A 19,110-nucleotide genomic window follows, 5' to 3' on the forward strand; every position below is an offset into this window, starting at 1 on the left:
TTCTCGTTGCTATGGCTAGGGCCTCCAGTATTATGTTGAATAAAAGTGGTAAGACTTGTTCGTATCTTAGAGGAAAAGCTTTCAGCTTTTCACCTTTGAGTGGGATGTTATTTGTGTGTTTTTTATATCCAGGCTTTATTATGTTGAGGTATGTTCCCTCTACATCCACTTTATTGAGAATTTTTATCATGAATGGATGTTGAATTTTGTAAAGTGCTTTTTCTGCTTCTACTGAGATGATCATATGATTTTTATCCTTCATTTTGTTAATGTGGTGTATCATGTTGATTGATTTGCAAATATGTATCCGTCCTTGCATTTATGGGAAAAAAATCTACTTGATCATGGTGGATGATCCTCGTAATGTGTGTTGAATTTAGCTTGCTAATATTTTGTTGAGGATTTTTGCATCTGTGTTCATCAGAGGATGTTGGCCTGGAATTTTTCTTTGTATTATCTTTATCTGGTTTTGGTATCAGGGTAATACTGGCCTCATGGAATGAATTTGGAATCATTTTTTTTTCCTATTTTGAATAGTTTGAGAAGAATATTCACTCTTCTTCACATGTTTGGTAAAATTTACCTGGGAAGTTGTCTGGTACTAGACCTCTGTTTATTGGGAGTTTCTGTATTACTGATTCAGTTTTGTTTCTACTAATTAGTCCATTCATATTTTCTATTTCTTCCTTATTCACTGTTGGAGAACTGTATGTTTCTAGGAATTTATCCATTTCTTCTAGGTTGTCCAATTGGTTGGCATGTAGTTTTTCATAATAGTCTCATAATCCTTTGTATTTCTGTGATTTTGGTTGTAACTTCTCTTTCATTTCTGATTTTATTAATTTGAATCCTCCCCCGCCCCACCTTTTTTTTTTTTTTATGGTGATTCTGGCTGAGGGTTTATCAGTTTTTTTATCTTTGCAAAAACCAGCTCCTAATTTCATTGATCTTTTCTGTTGTTTTTTTAGTCTCTATTTCACTTATTTCTGTTATAATTATTATTCTACTAACTTTGGGTTTTATTCGTTTTTGTTTTTGTTTTTTTAGTTTTTTTAAGTATAAGGTTAGATTGCTTATTTGAGATTTCTCTTTTTTTCTTTAGGAAAGCCTGTACCATTATAAACTTCCCTCATAGAACTACTTTTATGACATCCCAAAGATTTTGAACTCTTATGTTTCCATTTTCTTTGTCTGCATGTATTTTTTAATTTTCTCCTTGATCTCTTCATTGACACATTGGTTGTTTAATTGTATGTTGTTTAGCCTGCACATGTTTGCAGGTTTTTTCCAATTGTTTTATTATCATTAATTTCTGGTTTCATACCATTGTGCTCAGAAAAGATACTTGATGTGATTTCCATCTTAAATTTATTGAGACTTGTTTTGTGTCCTAACACGTGATCTATCCTGGAGAATGTTCCATGTACCCTCAAGAAGAAAGTATATTCTACTGATTTGGGATGAAATGTTCTGTATGCATCTATTAAGTTCATCTGATCTGTTGTGTGGTTCAAAGCCACTGTTTCCATATTGATTTTCTGTCTGATCTATCCATTGATGTAAATGTGGTGTTAAAGTCCCCTACTATTATTGTATTATTCTCAGTTTCTCCCTTTATGTCTGTTAATATTTGCTTTATATATTTAGGTGCATAAATATGTGTAATTATTAAGTCCTCTTGTTGGATTGATCCCTTTATCATTACGTCATGCTCTTTGTCTCTTATTACAGAATTTGTTTAAAAAGTCTGTTTTCTCTCATGTATGTATTGCTGCCCCAGATTTTTTTTTTTTGTCTTACATTTGCGTGGAGTATCTTTTTCATCCTCTCATTTTCAGTAGTCTGTATGTGTCTTAGGATCTGAAGTGAATCTCTTGTAGGCAGCATGTAGATGGGTCTTGTTTTTTTATCCACTCAGTCAGTCATCCTGTGTTCTTTGATTGGAGTATTGACTCCATTTACATTTGAAGTAATTTTTGACATGTATATACAAAATAATATTGCCATTTTGTTAATTGTTTTGTTTGTTCTTGTGGTTCTTTCCTATTCCTTTCCTCTCTTGCTGTCTTCCCTCATGATTGATGACTTTCTTTAGTTTTATGAAACTTGGATTCTTTACTCTTTTTTGTGTGTGTATATCTTTTGAATTTTTTCGTTTTTAGTTACCATGAGGTTCATATATAACATCCTAGGTATTTAAGTTGGTGGTCGCTTAAGTTTGAACATATTTGAAAGGCATATTTTTACTCCCCAGTGTTTTATGTATATTATGTCATATTTTACATCTTTTTATTTTATGAGCCCTTAACTAATTTTTTAGATATAGTTTACTACTTTTGTCTTTTCAACTTTCAAACTAGCTTTATAAGTGATTGATCTACCAGCTTTTTTTTTTGATCTACCAGCTTTATTATGTGTTTACCAGTGAAATTGTTTACCTTTCATAATTTTCTTTCTTCTACTCATAGCCTTTTCTGCTTAAAGAAGTCCATTTAACATTTCATAATATATGGGCGCCTGGGTGGCTCAGTCATTAAGCGTCTGCCTTTGGCTCAGGTCATGATCCCAGGGTCCTGGAATCGAGCCCCGCATCGGGCTCCTTGCTCCGCAGGAAGCCTGCTTCTCCCTCTCCCACTCCCCCTGCTTGTGTTCCCTTTCTTGCAGTGTCTCTCTCTGTCAAATAAGTAAATAAAATCTTTAAAAAAAAAAAACTTCATAACATAGGCCAGTTCAGTGATGATGAACTACTTTAACTTTTGTTTTAGAAAATATCTCTCCATCAATTCAGAATGATAATCTTACTGGGTATAGTAGTTTTGGTTGTAGGTTTTTTCTTTAAGCACTTGGAACATATATATCATGCCACTCTTTTCTTACCTGCAAAGTTTCTGCTGAAGAGCCAGCCGATAGTCTTGTGGGGTTTCCTTGTACAAAACCAGTTGTTTTTCTCTTGTTGCTTTTAAGAGCCTCTCTTTATCTTTAATTTTTGACGTTTTACTTGTTATATGGGTGGGCGTGGACCTCCTTGGGTTCTTATTTTTGGGTTCTCTGTGCTTCCTGGACGTGGATGTCCATTTCCTTCGCCAGGTTAGGAAAGTTTTCAACTATTATTTTTTCAAGTTTTTTTGCCCCTTTCCCTCTCTCTTCTTCTGGGATTACTATAGTGTAAATGTTAGTATGCTTATTGTCTCAGAGGTACTTTAACCTAATCTTGGTGGGCATTTTCTTAATTCTTTTTTTTTTTCTCTTTTTGCTGTTCAGCTTGGATACTTTGCAGTATTCTGTATTCTAGATAGCCACTCCATTCTTACACATCCTCTAATCTGCTGCTGAGTCCTTCTAGTATGTATTTCATTTCAGTTATTGTATTTTTCAACTCTGATTGGCTCTTTTTTATATTTTCTGTCTCTTTGTTGAAGTTCTCAGTTCCTCCACTCTTCTCTCAAGTCCGGTCAAGATCTTTATGATTATTACTTTCAACTCTTTATCAGCTAGATTGTATATCTCTGTTTCACTTAGTTCTTTAGTCTTGTTCTCTCATTTATTTTTTTAAAGATTTATTTATTTTAGAGAGTGTGAGAGAATGGGGAAGGGGCAGAGGGAGAGGGAGAGAAGTAGACTCCCCACTGAGCACGGAGCGTGATGCAGGACTTGAATCTCATGACCTGAGCCAAAATCAAGAGTTGGACGCTTAACTGACTGGGCCACCCATGGGGCCCTTGTTCTTTCATTTAGAGCATATTTCTCTGTCTCCTCATTCTGTTTTACTTTCTGTGTTTCTATGAATTAGATGGAATAGCTGAATCTCCCAGTCTTGAAGGTATGACCATGTGTAGGAATATCCCCTGCATAGACTATGTATGCCTGGCAACTTAGGCTGGCTGACTGGAGCTGTAGCAGGTACAGGCTGGGGGCGTGGGGGCACTCTGCATCAGGGGCACCCTGATGTACAGGCCAAACAGCCACAAACCGGACTGCTCCATGTAGTGGGTGCCCTGTCAGAAAAGGTGATGCTGGAGCAGGCAGAGGCCAGGGTGTCCCCGGGGTGCTCCACATCAGGGCCATTTTGGCAAGAGGGCTAGAGCTGTAGTCAGTGCAGGCTAGACTTGTTCCATTACTTACCACACTGGGATAGCATTATTAGGAGACTTAGAACTGGGATGTGTACGGGCAGAGGTACCACCTTGGGTATGCAGCTGGAGTTGGTGTGGGCTAGATGCCCAGGATTCACCAAGGCAACAGGCCACCTGCTCCCCTCTGTATATCAAGATGGAGAAGGAACATAAACAATGATGTTTACCAGCACCTCTGATCTGGAGAGAGTTCTAGCTATTGTTTGGTGGATACTCTAGGGTAGTAAAAGGGTTTCCACCACTTCTAGTCTAGTAGCCCTTTAATCTGCAGCTTTTGTCTGTGACCTAGGGTGGGCATATCTTCTACTGCTCCCTCAGTACTATCTCTCCCCACTGCATTTCATAGCATCAGGGGTCAGATTCCTCTCATTACTATGTTTGTGTCCCTTCTACCCCCCTCTCTATGGTGCTGCTATCTTTTATTGTGCAGAAGCTGTTCAATCAGCCCTGTTCTTTAGAAGGAATTACTCCATATATAGGTATACATTTGGTGTGTTTGTGGGAGGAGAGGAGTTCAGAGTCTTCTTACACCGCCATCTTGGACTCCTCTCCCATTAGTTTTTTTATATAGATGATCATTATCGTCTACAAACAGTTTTGTCTCCTGTCAATTCTTTTATCTTGTATTTTCTTTGTGACACTTCATGGTGTCTGTTCTAGCCAGGCCTCTAGTCTGTAGAGGAAGCATCAGTGTGAAAGCAGTTTTCCTAGAGTGGATCTCAGTCTAAGAGGGTTGCACCTGAAATTCCTCCATTGAGTGTGATGGGTTTGGTATAGGTTCTGGGTATGTGGCCTTTATCAAATTAGGACAGTTACCTTCTATTCCTGTTTTTCTAGGAGTCTTTAATCATAAATATTGAACTGTATCAAATGTTCTTATTTGTGAGATAATCCTATATATAATTTTTCACTTTTGTTCTATTCCTACATAGATAGATTTTGTGATAGTGAATCATCCTTGAATTCCTGAGCTAAATTCCCATAATGATTCTTTTATTTTTTACATTTTTTAAAATAAGCTCTATGTCCAGTGTGGGGCTCAGTCGAACTCAAGACCCTGAGATCAAGAGTCACATGATCCACCAGCTGAGCCCCAGGTGCCCCTGGGTCAGCTATTTTTTAATTTAGGATTTTTCATTTTTATTCTTTGATGAACTTTTTATATGTCTTCATCTGGTTTTAGAAGCAAGATTATATTAGCCTTATTATCTGAATAATAGATTCTAATTCTTTAAAGTTTAGTACCAGTCCTGAGGGTTTGGGGTTTCTTGAGAACATGTTTGGTTACCATTTCAATTTCTTTCATGATTATTGAACTATTTGAATATACTGTTTGTGTCTTCTTAATCATGGGGTCATTTAAAATGGAGTAATTTTTTTCTTTATACCCAATGATATTTAATTAAATTTTGTATGTACATTTCTATATATGTATTCTGAAGAGCCTTTTTCTTTCTTTTTTTTATTTAAATTTCGTTAGTTAACATACAGTGCAATATTGTTTTCTGGAGTAGAATTCAGTGATACATCAGCCAGTGCTCATCGCAAGTGCCCTCTTTAATACCCATCCCCCGCCTAGCCCATCCCCCACCCACCTCACTCCATCAACCTTATTTGTCTCTGTCATTAAGAGTCTCTTATGACTTGAATAAATAAATAAAATCTTAAAAAAAAAAGGGAGGGGGGCGCCTGGGTGGCTCAGTCGTTAAGCATCTGCCTTCAGCTCAGGTCATGATCCCAGAGTCCTGGGACCGAGCCCCGCATCAGGCTCCCTGCTCCACGGGAAGCCTGCTTCTCCCTCTCCCACTCCCCCTGCTTGTGTTTCCTCTCTCGCTGTGTCTCTCTCTCTCAAATAAATAAATAAAATCTTAAAAAAAAAAAGTCTCTTATGACTTGTTTCCCTCTCTCCTTTTTTTCTCCCTTCCCATGTGTTCATCTGTGCTCTTTCTTAAATTCCACATATGAGTAAGATCATATGGTATTTGTCTTTCTCTGACTTATTTAACTAACCATAATACACACAAGCTCCATCCACCTGTTCCTAATGGAAAGATTTCATTCTTTTTTATTTTATTATGTTATGTTACTCACCATACATTACATCATTAGTTTTTGACGTAGTATTACATGATTCAGTGTTTGCATATAACACCCAGTGCTCTATTCAGTACATGCCCTCTTTAATACCTATCACCAGGCTAACAAGATTTCATTCTTTTTGATGGCTGAATAATATTCCATTGTGTGTATATATACCATATCTTCTTTATCCATCAGTTAATCAAAATTTGGGTTCTAACCATAGTTTGCCTATTGTTGATAATGCGTTGTATGCCCCTTTGAATCTGTATTTTTCTGTGCTTTGGGTAAATACCTAGTAGTGCAATTGCTAGATCATAGGGTAGTTCTATTTTTACCTTTTTTTCCTTTTTCTTCTTTTTTTTCCTATTCATTGCACTTTATTTTTTTTATTAGATTACGTTAATCACCATACATTACATCATTAGTTTTTGATGTAGTGTTCCGTGAATCATTGTTTCCATATAACACCCAGTGCTCCATGCAGTACGTGCCCTCTTTAATACCCATCACCAGGCTAACCCATCCCCTCACCCCCGTCCCCTCTAGAACCCTCAGTTTGTTTCTCAGAGTCCATAGTCTCTCATGGTTCATCTCCCCCCCCAATTTCCCCTCCTTCATTCTTCCCCTCCTGCTATCTTCTTTTTCTTTTTTTTTTTTTTTAACATATAATGTATTATTTGTTTCAGGGGTGCAGGTCTGTGATTCAACCATCTTACACAATTCACAGTGCTCACCAAACCATGTACCCTCCCCAGTGTTTATCACCCAGCCACCCCATCCCTCCCACCCCCACCACTCCAGCAACCCTCACTTTGTTTCCTGAGATTAAGAATTCCTCATATCAGTGAGGTATATGATACATGTCTTCCTCTGATTGACTTATTTCGCTCAGCATAATACCCTTCAATTCCATCCATGTCATTGCAAATGGCAAGATTTCATTCCTTTTGATGGCTGCATAATATTCTGTTATACACACACACACACACACACACACACACACACACACACACACACCACATTTTCTCTATCCATTCATCTGTCAATGGACATCTTGGCTCTTTCCACAGTTTGGCTGTTATGGACATTGCTGCTATAAACATCGGGGTGTACATACCCCTTCGGATCCCTACATTTGTATCTTTGAGGTAAATGCCCAGTAGTGAAATTGCTGGGTCATAGGGCAGCTCTATTTTCAAGTTTTTGAGGAACCTCCATACTGTTTTCCAGAACGGCTGCACCAGCTTGCATTCCCACCAACAGTGTAAGAGGGTTCCCCTTTCTCTGCATCCCCGCCAACATCTGTCGTTTCCTGACTTGTTAATTTTAGCCATTCTGATGGGTGTGAGGTGGTATCTCATTGAGGTTTTGATTTGGATCTCCCTGATGCCGAGCGATGTTGAGCACTTTTTGATGTGTCTCTTGGCCATTTGGATGTCTTCTTTGGAAAAATGTCTGTTGATGTATTCTGCCCATTTCTGGATTACATCATTTGTTTTTTGGGTGTTGAGTTTAAGAAGTTCTTTATACATTTTGGATACTAGCCCTTTATCTGATATGTCATTTGCAAATACCTTCTCCCATTCTGTCGGTTGTCTTTTGGTTTTGTTGACTGTTTCCGTTGCTGTGCAAAAGCTTTTTATCTTAATGAAGTCCCAATAGTTCCCATTTTTGCCCTTGCTTCCCTTGCCTTTGGCGATGTGTCTAGGAAGAAGTTGCTGCAGCTTAGGACGAAGAGGTTGCTGTCTGTGTTCTCCTCTAGGATTTTGATTGACTCTTGTCTCACATTTAGGACTTTCAACTATTTTGAGTCTATTTTTGTGTGTGGTGTAAGGAAATGGTCCAGTTTCATTCTTCTGCATGTGGCTGTCCAATTTTCCCAACACCATTTGTTGAAGAGACCGTCTTTTTTCCATTGGACATTCTTTCCTGCTTTGTCAAATATGAGTTGACCATGGAGTTGAAGTTCCATTTCTTGGCTCTCTATTCTGTTCCATTGATCTATGTGTCTGTTTTTGTGCCAGTACCATACAGTCTTGATGATTACAGCTTTGTAATAGAGCTTAAAGTCCAGAATTGTGATACGGCCAGCTTTGCCTTTTCTTTTTCAACATTCCTCTGGCTATTCGGGGTCTTTTCTAGTTCCATACAAATTTTAGGATTATTTGCTCCATTTCTTTGAAAACAGTTGTTGGTATTTTGATAGGGATTGCATTAAATGTGTAGATTGCTCTAGGTAGCATTGCCATCTTCACAATATTTGTTCCTCCAATCCATGAGCATGGACCATTTTTCCACTTCTTTGTGTCTTCCTCAGTTTCTTTCATGAGTATTTTATAGTTTTCTGAGTACACATTCTTTGCCTCTTTGATTAGATTTATTCCTGGGTATCTTATGGTTTTCGGTGCGATTGTAAATGGAATCAACTCCTTAATTTCTCTTTCTTCTGTCTTGTTGTTTGTGTATATAAGTGCCACTGATTTCTGTGCATTGATCCTGCCACTTTATTGAATTCCTGTATGAGTTCTAGCAGAGCTGGGGTGGAGTCTTCTGGGTTTTCTACATGCAGTATCATATCATCTGTGAAGAGTGAGAGTTTAACTTCTTTGCCGAATTGGATGCCTTTTATTTCTTTTTGTTGTCTGATTGCTGTGGCTAGGATTTCTAATACTATGTTGAAGAGCAGTGGTGATAGTGGACATCCCTGCTGTGTTCCTTACCTGAGGGGAAAAGCTCTCAGTTTTTCCCCATTGAGATGATATTCGCTGTGGGTTTTTCATAGATGGCTTTTATGATATTGTGGTATGTACCCTCTATCCCTATACTCTGAAGAGTTTTGATCAAGAAAGGATGCTGTACTTTGTCAAATGCTTTTTCTGCATCTGCTGAGAGGATCATATGGTTCTTGTTCTTTCTTTTATTAATGTATTGTATCACATTGATTGATTGGCGGATGTTGAACCAACTTTGCAGCCCAGGGATAAATCCCACTTGGTCGTGGTGAATAATCCTTTTAATGTACTGTTGGATCCTATTGGCTAGTATTTTGGTGAGAATTTTTGCATCCATGTTCATCAAGGATATTGGTCTGTAATTTTCCTTTTTGATGGGGTCTTTCTCTAGTTTGGGGAACAAGGTAATGGTGGCCTCATAAAATGAGTTCGGAAGTTTTCCTTCCATTTCTATTTTTTGGAACAGTTTCAGAAAAATATGTATTAATTCTTCTTTAAATGTTTGGTAGTGTTCCCCTGGGAAGCCATCTAGCACTGGGCTTTTGTTTGTTGGGAGATTTTTGATAACTGCTTCAATTTCCTTGCTGGTTATAGGTTTGTTCAGGTTTTCTATTTTCTCCTGATTCAGTTTTGGTAGTTGATACATTTCTAGGAATGCATCCATTTCTTCCAGATTATCTAATTTGCTGGCATATGGTTGCTCATAATATGTTTTTATAATTGTATTTTTTTGGTGTTGGTTATGATCTCTCCTCTTTCTTTCATGATTTTATTTATTTGGGTCCTTTCTCTTTTCTTTTTGATAAGTGTGACCAAGGGTTTATCAATCTTGTTAATTCTTTCAAACAACCAGCTCCTAGCTTCGTTGATCTATTCTACTGTTCTTTTGGTTTCCATTTCATTGATTTCTGCTCTGATCTTTATTATTTCTCTTCTCCTGCTGGGTTTAAGCTTTATTTGCTGTTCTTTCTCCAGCTCCTTTGGGTGTAGGGTTAGGCTGTGTATTTGAGTCCTTTCTTGTTTCTTGAGAAAGGCTTGTGTTGCTATATACTTTCCTCTTAGGACCACCTTTGCTGCAGCCCAAGGATTTTGAACAGTTGTATTTTCATTGTCATTTCTTTCCATGAATTTTTTAAAATTCTTTAATTTCATGTTTGACCCATTCATTCCTTAGTAGGATGCTCTTTGCTTCCATGTATTTGAGTTCTTTCCGACTTTCCTCTTGTGATTGAGTTTTAGTTTCAAAGCATTGCGGTCTGAGAATACGCAGGAAATAATCCCAGACTTTTGGTACTGGTTGAGACCTGTTTTGTGACCTAGGATGTGATCTATTCTGGAGAATGTTCCATGGGCACTAGAGAAGAATCTGTATTCTGTTGCTTTGGGATGGAATGTTCTGAATATATCTGTGAAGTCCATTTGGTCCAGTGTGTCATTTAACGTCCTTATTTCCTTGTTGATCTTTTTCTTAGATGACCTGTCCATTTCAGTTAGGGGGGGTGTTAAAGTCCCCCACTATTACTGTATTGTTGTCGATGTGTTTCTTTTCTTTTGTTATTAATTGCCTTATCTAATTGGCTGCTCCCATGTTAGGGGCATAGATATTTACAATTGTTAGATCTTCTGGCTGGATAGACCCTTTAAGTAGGATGGAGTGTCCTTCCTCATCTCTCATTACAGTCTTTGGTTTAAAATCTAATTTGTCTGATATAAGGATTGCCACCCCAGCTTTCTTTTGGTGACCATTAGCATGGTAAATGGTTTTCCACCCCCTCACTTTCAATCTGGAGGTGTCTTTGGGTCTAAAATGAATCTCTTGCAGACAGCATATTGATGGTTCTTGTTTTTTAATCCAGTTTGATAGCCTGTGTCTTTTGATTGGGGCATTTAGCCCATTTAGATTCAGGGTAACTCAAAAGATACGAATTTAGTGCCATTGTATTGCCTGTAAGGTGACTATTACTGGATATTGTCTGTGTTCCTTTCTGGTCTGTGTTACTTTTAGGCTCTGTCTTTGCTTAGAGGACCCCTTTCAGTATTTCTTGTAGGGCTGGTTTCGTATTTGCAAATTCCTTTAGTTTTTATTTGTCCTGGAAGCTTTTTATCTCTCCTTCTGTTGTAAATGACAGCCTAGCTGTATATAGTATTTTTGGCTGCATATTTTTCTCATTAATGCTCTGAATATATCATGCCAGTACTTTCTGGCCTGTCATGTCTCTGTGGATAGGTCTGTTGCCAGTCTAGTGTTTCTACCACTGAAGGTTACAGATCTCTTCTCCCGAGTTGCTTTCAGGATTTCCTCTTTGTCTCTGAGACTCGTAAGTTTTACTATTGGATGTCAGGGTGTTGACCTAGTTTTATTGATTTTGAGGAGGGTTCTCTGTGCCTCCTGGATTTTAATGCCTGTTTCCTTCCCCAAATTCTGGAAGTTCTCTGCTCTAATTTGCTCCAATATACCTTCTGCCCCTCTCTCTTTCTTCTTCTGGGATCCCAATTATTCTAATGTTGTTTCGTCCTGTGGTATCGCTTATCTCTCGAATTCCGCCCTCGTGATCCAGTAGCTGTTTATCTCTGTTTTTCTCAGCTTCCTTATTTTCCATCATTTGGTCTTCTATATCACTAATTCTCTCTTCTGCCTCATTTATCCTGTTACAGCCTCCATTTTTGATTGCACCTCATTAATAGGCTTTTGATTTTGACTTGGTTAGATTTTAGTTCTTTTATTTCTCCAGAAATGGTTTCTCTAATAACTTTCATGCTTTTTTCAAGCCCAGCTAGTATCTTTAAAATCATCATTCTGAACTCTAGTTCTGACATCGTACTAATGTCCGTATTGAGTAGGTCCCTGGCAGTTGGTACTGCCCTTTGTTCTTTTTGTTGAGGTGATTTTTTCCATCTTGTTATTTTGTCTAGAGGAGAATAGATGAATGAGAGAACAAAATGCTAACAGGGCAACAACGTCCTCAGAAAATATACTCTAAACAAATCAGAAAAGACCTGAAACCAGGGGAAAAGAAAGGTCTTTCTGTGACCCACAGGGTCCTGAGTCCACACTGTCCCAGTGGGGATTCCTCCCCCCTCGGCCACTGGAGCGATGTCCCTCAGCACAGTCCACTTATAAAAGTTCCGATTTTGTGCTCTGCTGCTCTATCACTTGCCAGAAGTGGCTGACGGAGGCCCCCTCCCCCACCATCTATCCTCCTAAATATCACCTCGGATTCACTTCTCTGCACATCCTACCTTCCAGAAAGTGGTCACTTTTCTGTTCAGAGAGTTATTGCTATTCTTTTCTTCAATCTCCTATTGAGTTTGTATGTAAGTTCAGAATGGTTTGATCCCTATCCAGCTGAATTCTTGGGACCAGACGAAATCCAGGTCTCCTACTTCTCCACCATCTTGCTCTGGTACCCCCTATTTTTAACTTTTTGAGGAACCTCCAAACTGTTCAGAGTGGCTGCACCAGTTTGCATTTCCACCCACAGTGCAAGAGGGTTCCCCTTTCTCTGTATGCTTTCCAATACCTGTTTCTTCTTGTGTTGTTAATTTTACCCCTGTCTGACAGGTGTAAGGTGGTATCTCATTGTGGTTTTGGTTTGTACTTCCCTGATGATGATGATGTTTGGTATCTTTTCCTGTGTCTGTTAGCCATCTGGGTGTCTTGTTGGAAACATGTCTATTCATGTCTTCTGCCCATTTCTTAACTGTATTACTGGTTTTATGGGTGTTGAGTTTGGTATGTTAAAGAGCCTTTTTCAATTGACTATTTGAATGGAGTCATAAATCCAGAATTGTGGCATAGTTGCTCAAGTGTTTTTTTTTTTGTTAACTCTCATAATTTAAACTTTTTAAATATCATTCCAGTAGATGAGACAGATGGCCGAAGCTGGCTGGAACAGCATGTGGTTCATCAGTACTGGACAACCAGATCCTCAAGGTTTCCTCATAGTTTACATTTGCACTCCAATTTAGCTGCTTTCTGGTAAGAAGCTAAGTTTTTCTTTTAATGTGTTAATAGAAGAAACTTTGATATCTTAATATTTGCTTTTGATTTATGACTTAAGTCAAATACTTTCCTGAAATTTAAGATTTTTTTTAACAATTCTAATTTAATACATTTTTCAGTTACTTAATTATTTTAAAAATGAGATTATTATTTAATTATAGTGTGTTTTTTGATTTGTTACTTTCAAAGCTGATGGATTGGTATGAATCAGGCCATGTATTTGATTTCTGTTTTAATGCACCTACTATAAAAATACAATTATTATTTTTCTAAAATAATACATAGTTTTAAACACTTGGCTAAATCAGCAATGAATATAGTAATTGGAATTGTTCTGGGGTGCCTGGGTGACTTAACCAGTTGGTTAAGTGTCTGCTTTCAGCTCAGGTCATGGCTCCAGGGTCCTGGGATTCAACCCCGCATAGGGCTCCCTGCTCAGCGGGAAGCCTCCTTCTCCCTCCCCCCTCACCTCACCAACCCCCTGCTCGTGTTTTCTCTCCCTGTCTCTCTCTCTCAAATAAGTAAAGTCTTTTTTAAAATATTGGAATTGTTCTGAAAGTACTTCTCTGAGAGTATTACAGTTGACGTGTGGAAATGAGTATGGGAGGGCATTTAAAACATTTTACTATATTTGCTTATTGATTACTTGTTAATTACCACTAAATACATTTTTTAATGCATGTAATTTTACTTCATGAGAAACCTTTTGACATTTGATTTTTGCTGTCTAATAGGGACCAACACTTGTATAGCAGTGACCCATTATATGTTCCAGATGACAGAGTTTTTGTTACTGAGACACAGGTTATTCGGGAAACCTTATGGTAAGTCCTATTAAGCTAATTAATAGTGTAGAAGACTTTGTTACTGAGAAGCAGAATTTTGGTTTTTAATGGAAAAATATTCATGATTTCTTCACATGCATACTAGAAAATAGGCCATTAGGTTTAACCCAAAACCGTTTCTAATGGGCACCTAAACATAAATTGAGGGACTCAGAAAACCCAAACTTCAAAGTCAATTGTGAAGGTTGTGAGAATTTGGTATGTTTACTTCTTTTCCATTTTAAGTCATGTAGTATGCTATTTAATTAGATTACATCATTATTTTTTAATTACTGCATTCAGAGAAAGGCTTCTAGTATGCTAGGCAGAGTATGTCCTATACCAGAGTATGTCCAGGTCCTATATCTGGAAACCAGGAATCTACAAATTTAGGTTGTTAAAAAAAAAAGAGAGAGAGAATTTAGATTGTGTTCATATAAAAATGGAAATGAGAAATGCAACATGTAGTGCTGGTACTACTAAAATTTCCAGGTTCTGGGCTTCTCTGCCACAAAGGATAATATTGACATTCTTTTTTTTTCTTTGAAACTTCCACAACTTTTTTTTTTAATTCAATTAGCCAACATATAGTACATACTTAGTTTCAGATGTAGTGTTCAACAATTCACCAGCTGCTGTTCTTTTTCCACCTTCTTTAGATTTAAGGTTAGCTTGTATATTTGAGATTTTTCTAATTTTTTGAGAAAGGTTTTTGTATTACAGTGTCCTCTTAGAACCACCTTTCCTATATCCCAAAAGTTTTGAACTTTTGTTTTCATTTTCATTTGTTTTTATGAATTTTTTACATTGTTCTTTAATTTCCTGGTTGACCCATTCATTCCTTAGTAGGATGCTCTTTAACCTTCACGTGTTTGTGTTCCTTCCAGATTTCTGCGTGTAATTGAGTTCAGGATTAAGGCATTTTGGTCTGAAAATACTCAGGGAATAATCCCAAACTTTTGGAATTGGTTGAGACCTGATTTGTGATCCTGTATGTGATCTATTCTGGAGAATATTTCATGTGAACTTGAGAAGAATGCATTTTCTGTTGCTTTAGGATGGAATGAAGTCCATCATTCAAAGCCCTTGTTTCCTTGTTGATCTCTGCTTAGATGATCTGTCCAGTGCTGTGAGTGGGGTGTTAAAGTCCCCTGCTATTATTGTATTATTATCAATGTGTTTCTTTAATTTGGTTATTAATTGGTTTATATTATTGGCTGCTCCCAAGTTAGCATAAATATTTATAATTGTTAGATCTTCTTGTTGAAAAGACCCTTTAAGTATGATATAGTATCCCTCTTTATCCCATACTACAGTCTTTGGTTTAAAGTCTAATTCATCTGCTACAAGGATTGCTACCCCAGCTTTCTTTTGATGCCCATTAACATGGTAAATGGTTCCCTGCCCCCTCACTCTCAATTTGAAGGTCTCTTTAGATCCAAAATGAGTCTGTTGTTGACAGCATATGGATGGGCCTTGTTTTTTTTTTATCCAATCTGATACCCTGGGTCTTTTGATTGGAGCATTTAGCCCATTTACATTCAGAGTAATTGTTGAAAGATGGGAATTTAGTGCCATTGTATTACCTGTAAATTCCCTGTTTCTTTAGATTGTCTGTTTCTTTCTGGTCTTTTTTACTTTTGGGCTCTCTCTTTGCTTACAGGATCACCCTTAATATTTCTTGCACAGCTGGTTTAGTGGTTTCATAATCTTTCAGTTTCTGTCTGTCCTGGAAGCTCTTTATTATCTCCTTCCATTCTGAATGACAGCCTTCCTGGATAAAGTATTCTTGGCTATATATTTTTCTCATTTAGCACACTGAATATATCATGCCATTCCTTTTGACCTATCTCTGTGGATAGGTCTTTTGCCAGCCTAATGTTTATACCATTGTACATTACGAACCTCTTGTCTTGAGCTGCTTTCAGGATTTGCTCTTTATCTCTGAAATTTGCAAGCTTCCCTATTACATGTTGGGGTGTTAATCTGTTTTTATTGATTTTTGGGAGGGGTCCTCTCTCTCTCTCTCGGATTTGAAATGCCTGTTTCCGTCCCAGAGTAGGAAAGTTCTCACCTATGATTTCTTCAAATATACCTTCTGTCCCTCTCTTTCTTTCTTTTCCCTCAGGGACTCCATTAATTCTTTTTTGTTGTTTTTTGTTATTTTCCCCTAAAATATCATTTATTGAGTACAAACTGCTGACATACTATTAACTAAGGGTTTTACATGCTTTATAAATGTCTTGAAAACAAACAAGGTAATGTAAAACATTTATTTTTTTTATGTTATGTTAGTCACCATACAGTACTTCATTAGTTTCTGATGAGTGTTCCATGATTCATGGAACATGTAACACCCAGTGCTCATTGCAACACGTGCCCTCCTTAATACCCATCACGAGGCTCACCCATCCCCCCATCCCCTCCCCTCTAAAACCCTCGGATTGTTTCCCTGAGTCCATAGTCTCTCATGGTTTGTTTTCCCCTCTGATCTCCCCCACTTCAGTTTTCCCTTCCTTCCTCTAATGTCCTCCATGCTATTTCATATGTTCCACATTTGGGGGCTCCAATAATTCTAATATCGTTTCATTTTATAGCGTTGCTGGTTTCTCGATGCCTCCCATCATGGTCCACTATTTATTTTTCCTCTTTTCCTTGGCTTCCTTCCTTTCTGTCAGCTTGTCTTTTATGTCACTTACCCCTTCTTCTGCCTCATTTACCCTAGCTGTTAGAGCATCCAATTTAGATTGCATTGCAGTTAGAGCATTTTTCAGTTCGGACTGATTAGATTTCATTTCTGCACTAAGAGATTCGCTAGTGTCTTTTATGCTATTTTCAAGCCTCGCTAGTAACTTTATAATTGTTATCCTGAATTCCAGCTCTGATATCTTACTTACATCCATATCGATTAGATCCGTAGCAGAGTATTACTTCTGGATCTTTCTTTTGTTGTGAATTCCTCCTTCTAGTCCATTTTGCCCAGAGAAGAATGGATGAATGAATGAGCAAAATAAAAAATACCAACCTTGACCCAATCTAAATACACACTAGACAAATCCCAGGAGGTAAGAAACCAAAACAGAGTAGAAAAAGAAGGAAAGAGAAAAAAAAAGGGGCAGGGGAAGAAAGAATATAATCTCCCAGGGTGGACAAGACAGGGTGATCCACTTGGTCCTGAATGTATTTTGGTCTGTGTGTTAGAAGACACTAGATTCCCAAAATTGTAAAGAGAATTATAAAGTTCTGTCTTACAGAGAAAACTTATATACATACAAAAATAGAAATGAATACAGTGAGTAGAAGCCAAAATTGAAGAATATATCTAAAACCTGTAAAAAATGAAAGTTTAAAAAAGGCTTAAAAACAAGTTGAATTAAAATAAGAAACTAGTTGAAGAGGGGAAAAAAGAAAAAAAATGGAAAATTTTAAACTGAAAGATAAATCATGAGAAAATACCTCAAATTCTATATACTATTTTCCCCTACCACTGGAGTTTTACAGTCCTGTTTCATCCATAAACTTGCTTTTCACCTGTTCTTCCAGCTAGTCCTCTGGAGGAGGGGCCTGCTGTGCTGATTGTCAGGTATCTTTGCCTGGGCAGAGTTGCATTGTTCCCTTGCCAGGGTGCAGGGCTCAGTGTAAGCTGTTTCTTTGTGTGGCTTTTGTTCCCAGCAGGCTTTCCATTCCTCTTTAGAGGGTGCAAATAAAAATGGCCACACCCCCATCTCCAGCCCCAGAGTTGAAAGATCTCACTGTGTGCCAAACTCTGCAGACTCCTGCTGTGCGTACCCACACTGATCCTCCCGGGGAAAGGCAGAGGGTTGCCAGGTCACTGTCCTTTGCAAGGCCCCCACATGGAGAGCAGTCATGAGATCAGGCAGTGGTTCACGGTTTATGGCAAACTGAGCTGAGAACTCCCTCCTGGGCTTGCTGACTGTAACCGGTTTCCCAGCGCCAATGCTTGGGAACTCTGCCAGCTCAGGTACCCCCATTCTTTCTGGCACCCTGGGGATATTAAGCCCATAGTGTCCCACCTACGATTCTGCCCTGCTTCACCACAGCACCTTTCAGGCAGGGACATCTCTCACTGTAACAGATTTCTAAAAGTTCTGCTTTTTTGCCCTCGGGGGCTATATCACTTTCCAGTAGCCAGCTTTCGGAGGCTCCCTTCCCTGCCATTTATCTCCCAATAAATCCCCTCAGTTTCACTTCTCCATACTCCTACCTTGCAAAAAGTGGTCGCTTTTTTATTTGTAGAATTCCAGCAATTCTTTTCTTACATCTCAGGTTGAATTCATAGGTGTTTAGAATGATTCAGTAGTTATCTAGCTTAATTCAGGGGACCAGATGAAATGAGGTCCCCTACTCTTCCATCATCTTGCCTCTCCTAGTATTGACATTTTTAAAAATGGAAAGATCTGTTTGGGCCATCACACAGGTGAAGAAATGCTTTGACAACACTATTTTGACTTCTCTCTGAGATGATATTGACAATACTATTTTGACTTCTCTCTGAGATGATATTGACAACACTATTTTGACTTCTCTCTAAGATGATTCAAATATCTTGAATCTTAAGGTAATCGGATAAAAAGATTGATGCCTTCTAGTTTCTAATTATCTGACATCTTTGCCCTAACCCCCAATTCTGAATCTTTCATTAAAATTTCTTAAGCATTGTTTGCAATTTTTAAAAGGATGGAGCTAAGAGTGTATTATGCTAAGTAAGTCAGTCAGAGAAAGACAAATACCATATAATTTCATTCATATGTGGAATTTGGGAAACAACAGATGAATGTGTGGGAAGGGAGAAAAAAAGAGAAGGGGGAAGGCAAACCATAAGTGACTCATAACAATAGAGAAAAAAACAGGGTTGATGGAGGGAGATGGGTGGGATACAGGCTAATAAGAAAGGCAGTTCTTATGATGAGCGCTGGGTTTTATATGTAAGTAATGAATCACTAAATTCTCCTGAAACCAGTATTACACTATATGTTAACTATCTAGATTTTAAATAAAAATGTATAAGAAAAGAAATTCTTAGACATTACTGTAATGAATATTTTTGTAGACTTAAAGTACATTCATCTTTTTTATTTCATTTCAGGTTACTTTCGGGGGTAAAAAAACTCTTTATATTTCAGTTGATAGATGGGAAGGTAACTGTGAGAAACAGTATTATGGTAACTCATTTGACACATGTAAGTTATTTGTATTTATTATAGTTAATATTAAATAATAGGACTTATGTAAACTGTGGTTCTGTAACTTTAAAACATTTTGCAATATTAAAATTAATTATTAAATATACTTAAGATCCAAAAGGCAAAATTAAA

The 19,110-nt window shown here is 37.7% G+C and overlaps 1 protein-coding gene across 3 annotated transcripts in view; it reads left to right on the forward strand.

The window, feature by feature from the left end:
• Positions 1 to 19,110, forward strand: part of TUBGCP5 (tubulin gamma complex component 5) — a 101,917-nt gene that overhangs the window by 41,262 nt on the left and 41,545 nt on the right. For 2 of the 3 annotated variants that reach the window (XM_025852095.2, XM_025852094.2), the window contains exons 7-9: positions 12,809 to 12,926; positions 13,685 to 13,774; positions 18,882 to 18,975. In XM_025852095.2, the coding sequence (XP_025707880.1) occupies positions 12,809 to 12,926; positions 13,685 to 13,774; positions 18,882 to 18,975 (302 nt within the window). The remainder of the gene's footprint in view (positions 1 to 12,808; positions 12,927 to 13,684; positions 13,775 to 18,881; positions 18,976 to 19,110) is intronic. The other variant, XM_025852096.2, reaches the window with a different exon arrangement.

Source organism: Callorhinus ursinus, unplaced genomic scaffold (assembly GCF_003265705.2).
Source record: "Callorhinus ursinus isolate GAN/ISIS: 27379988/994484 unplaced genomic scaffold, GSC_fseal_2.0 scaffold78, whole genome shotgun sequence".
NCBI classification, from domain to species: Eukaryota; Metazoa; Chordata; class Mammalia; order Carnivora; family Otariidae; genus Callorhinus; species Callorhinus ursinus.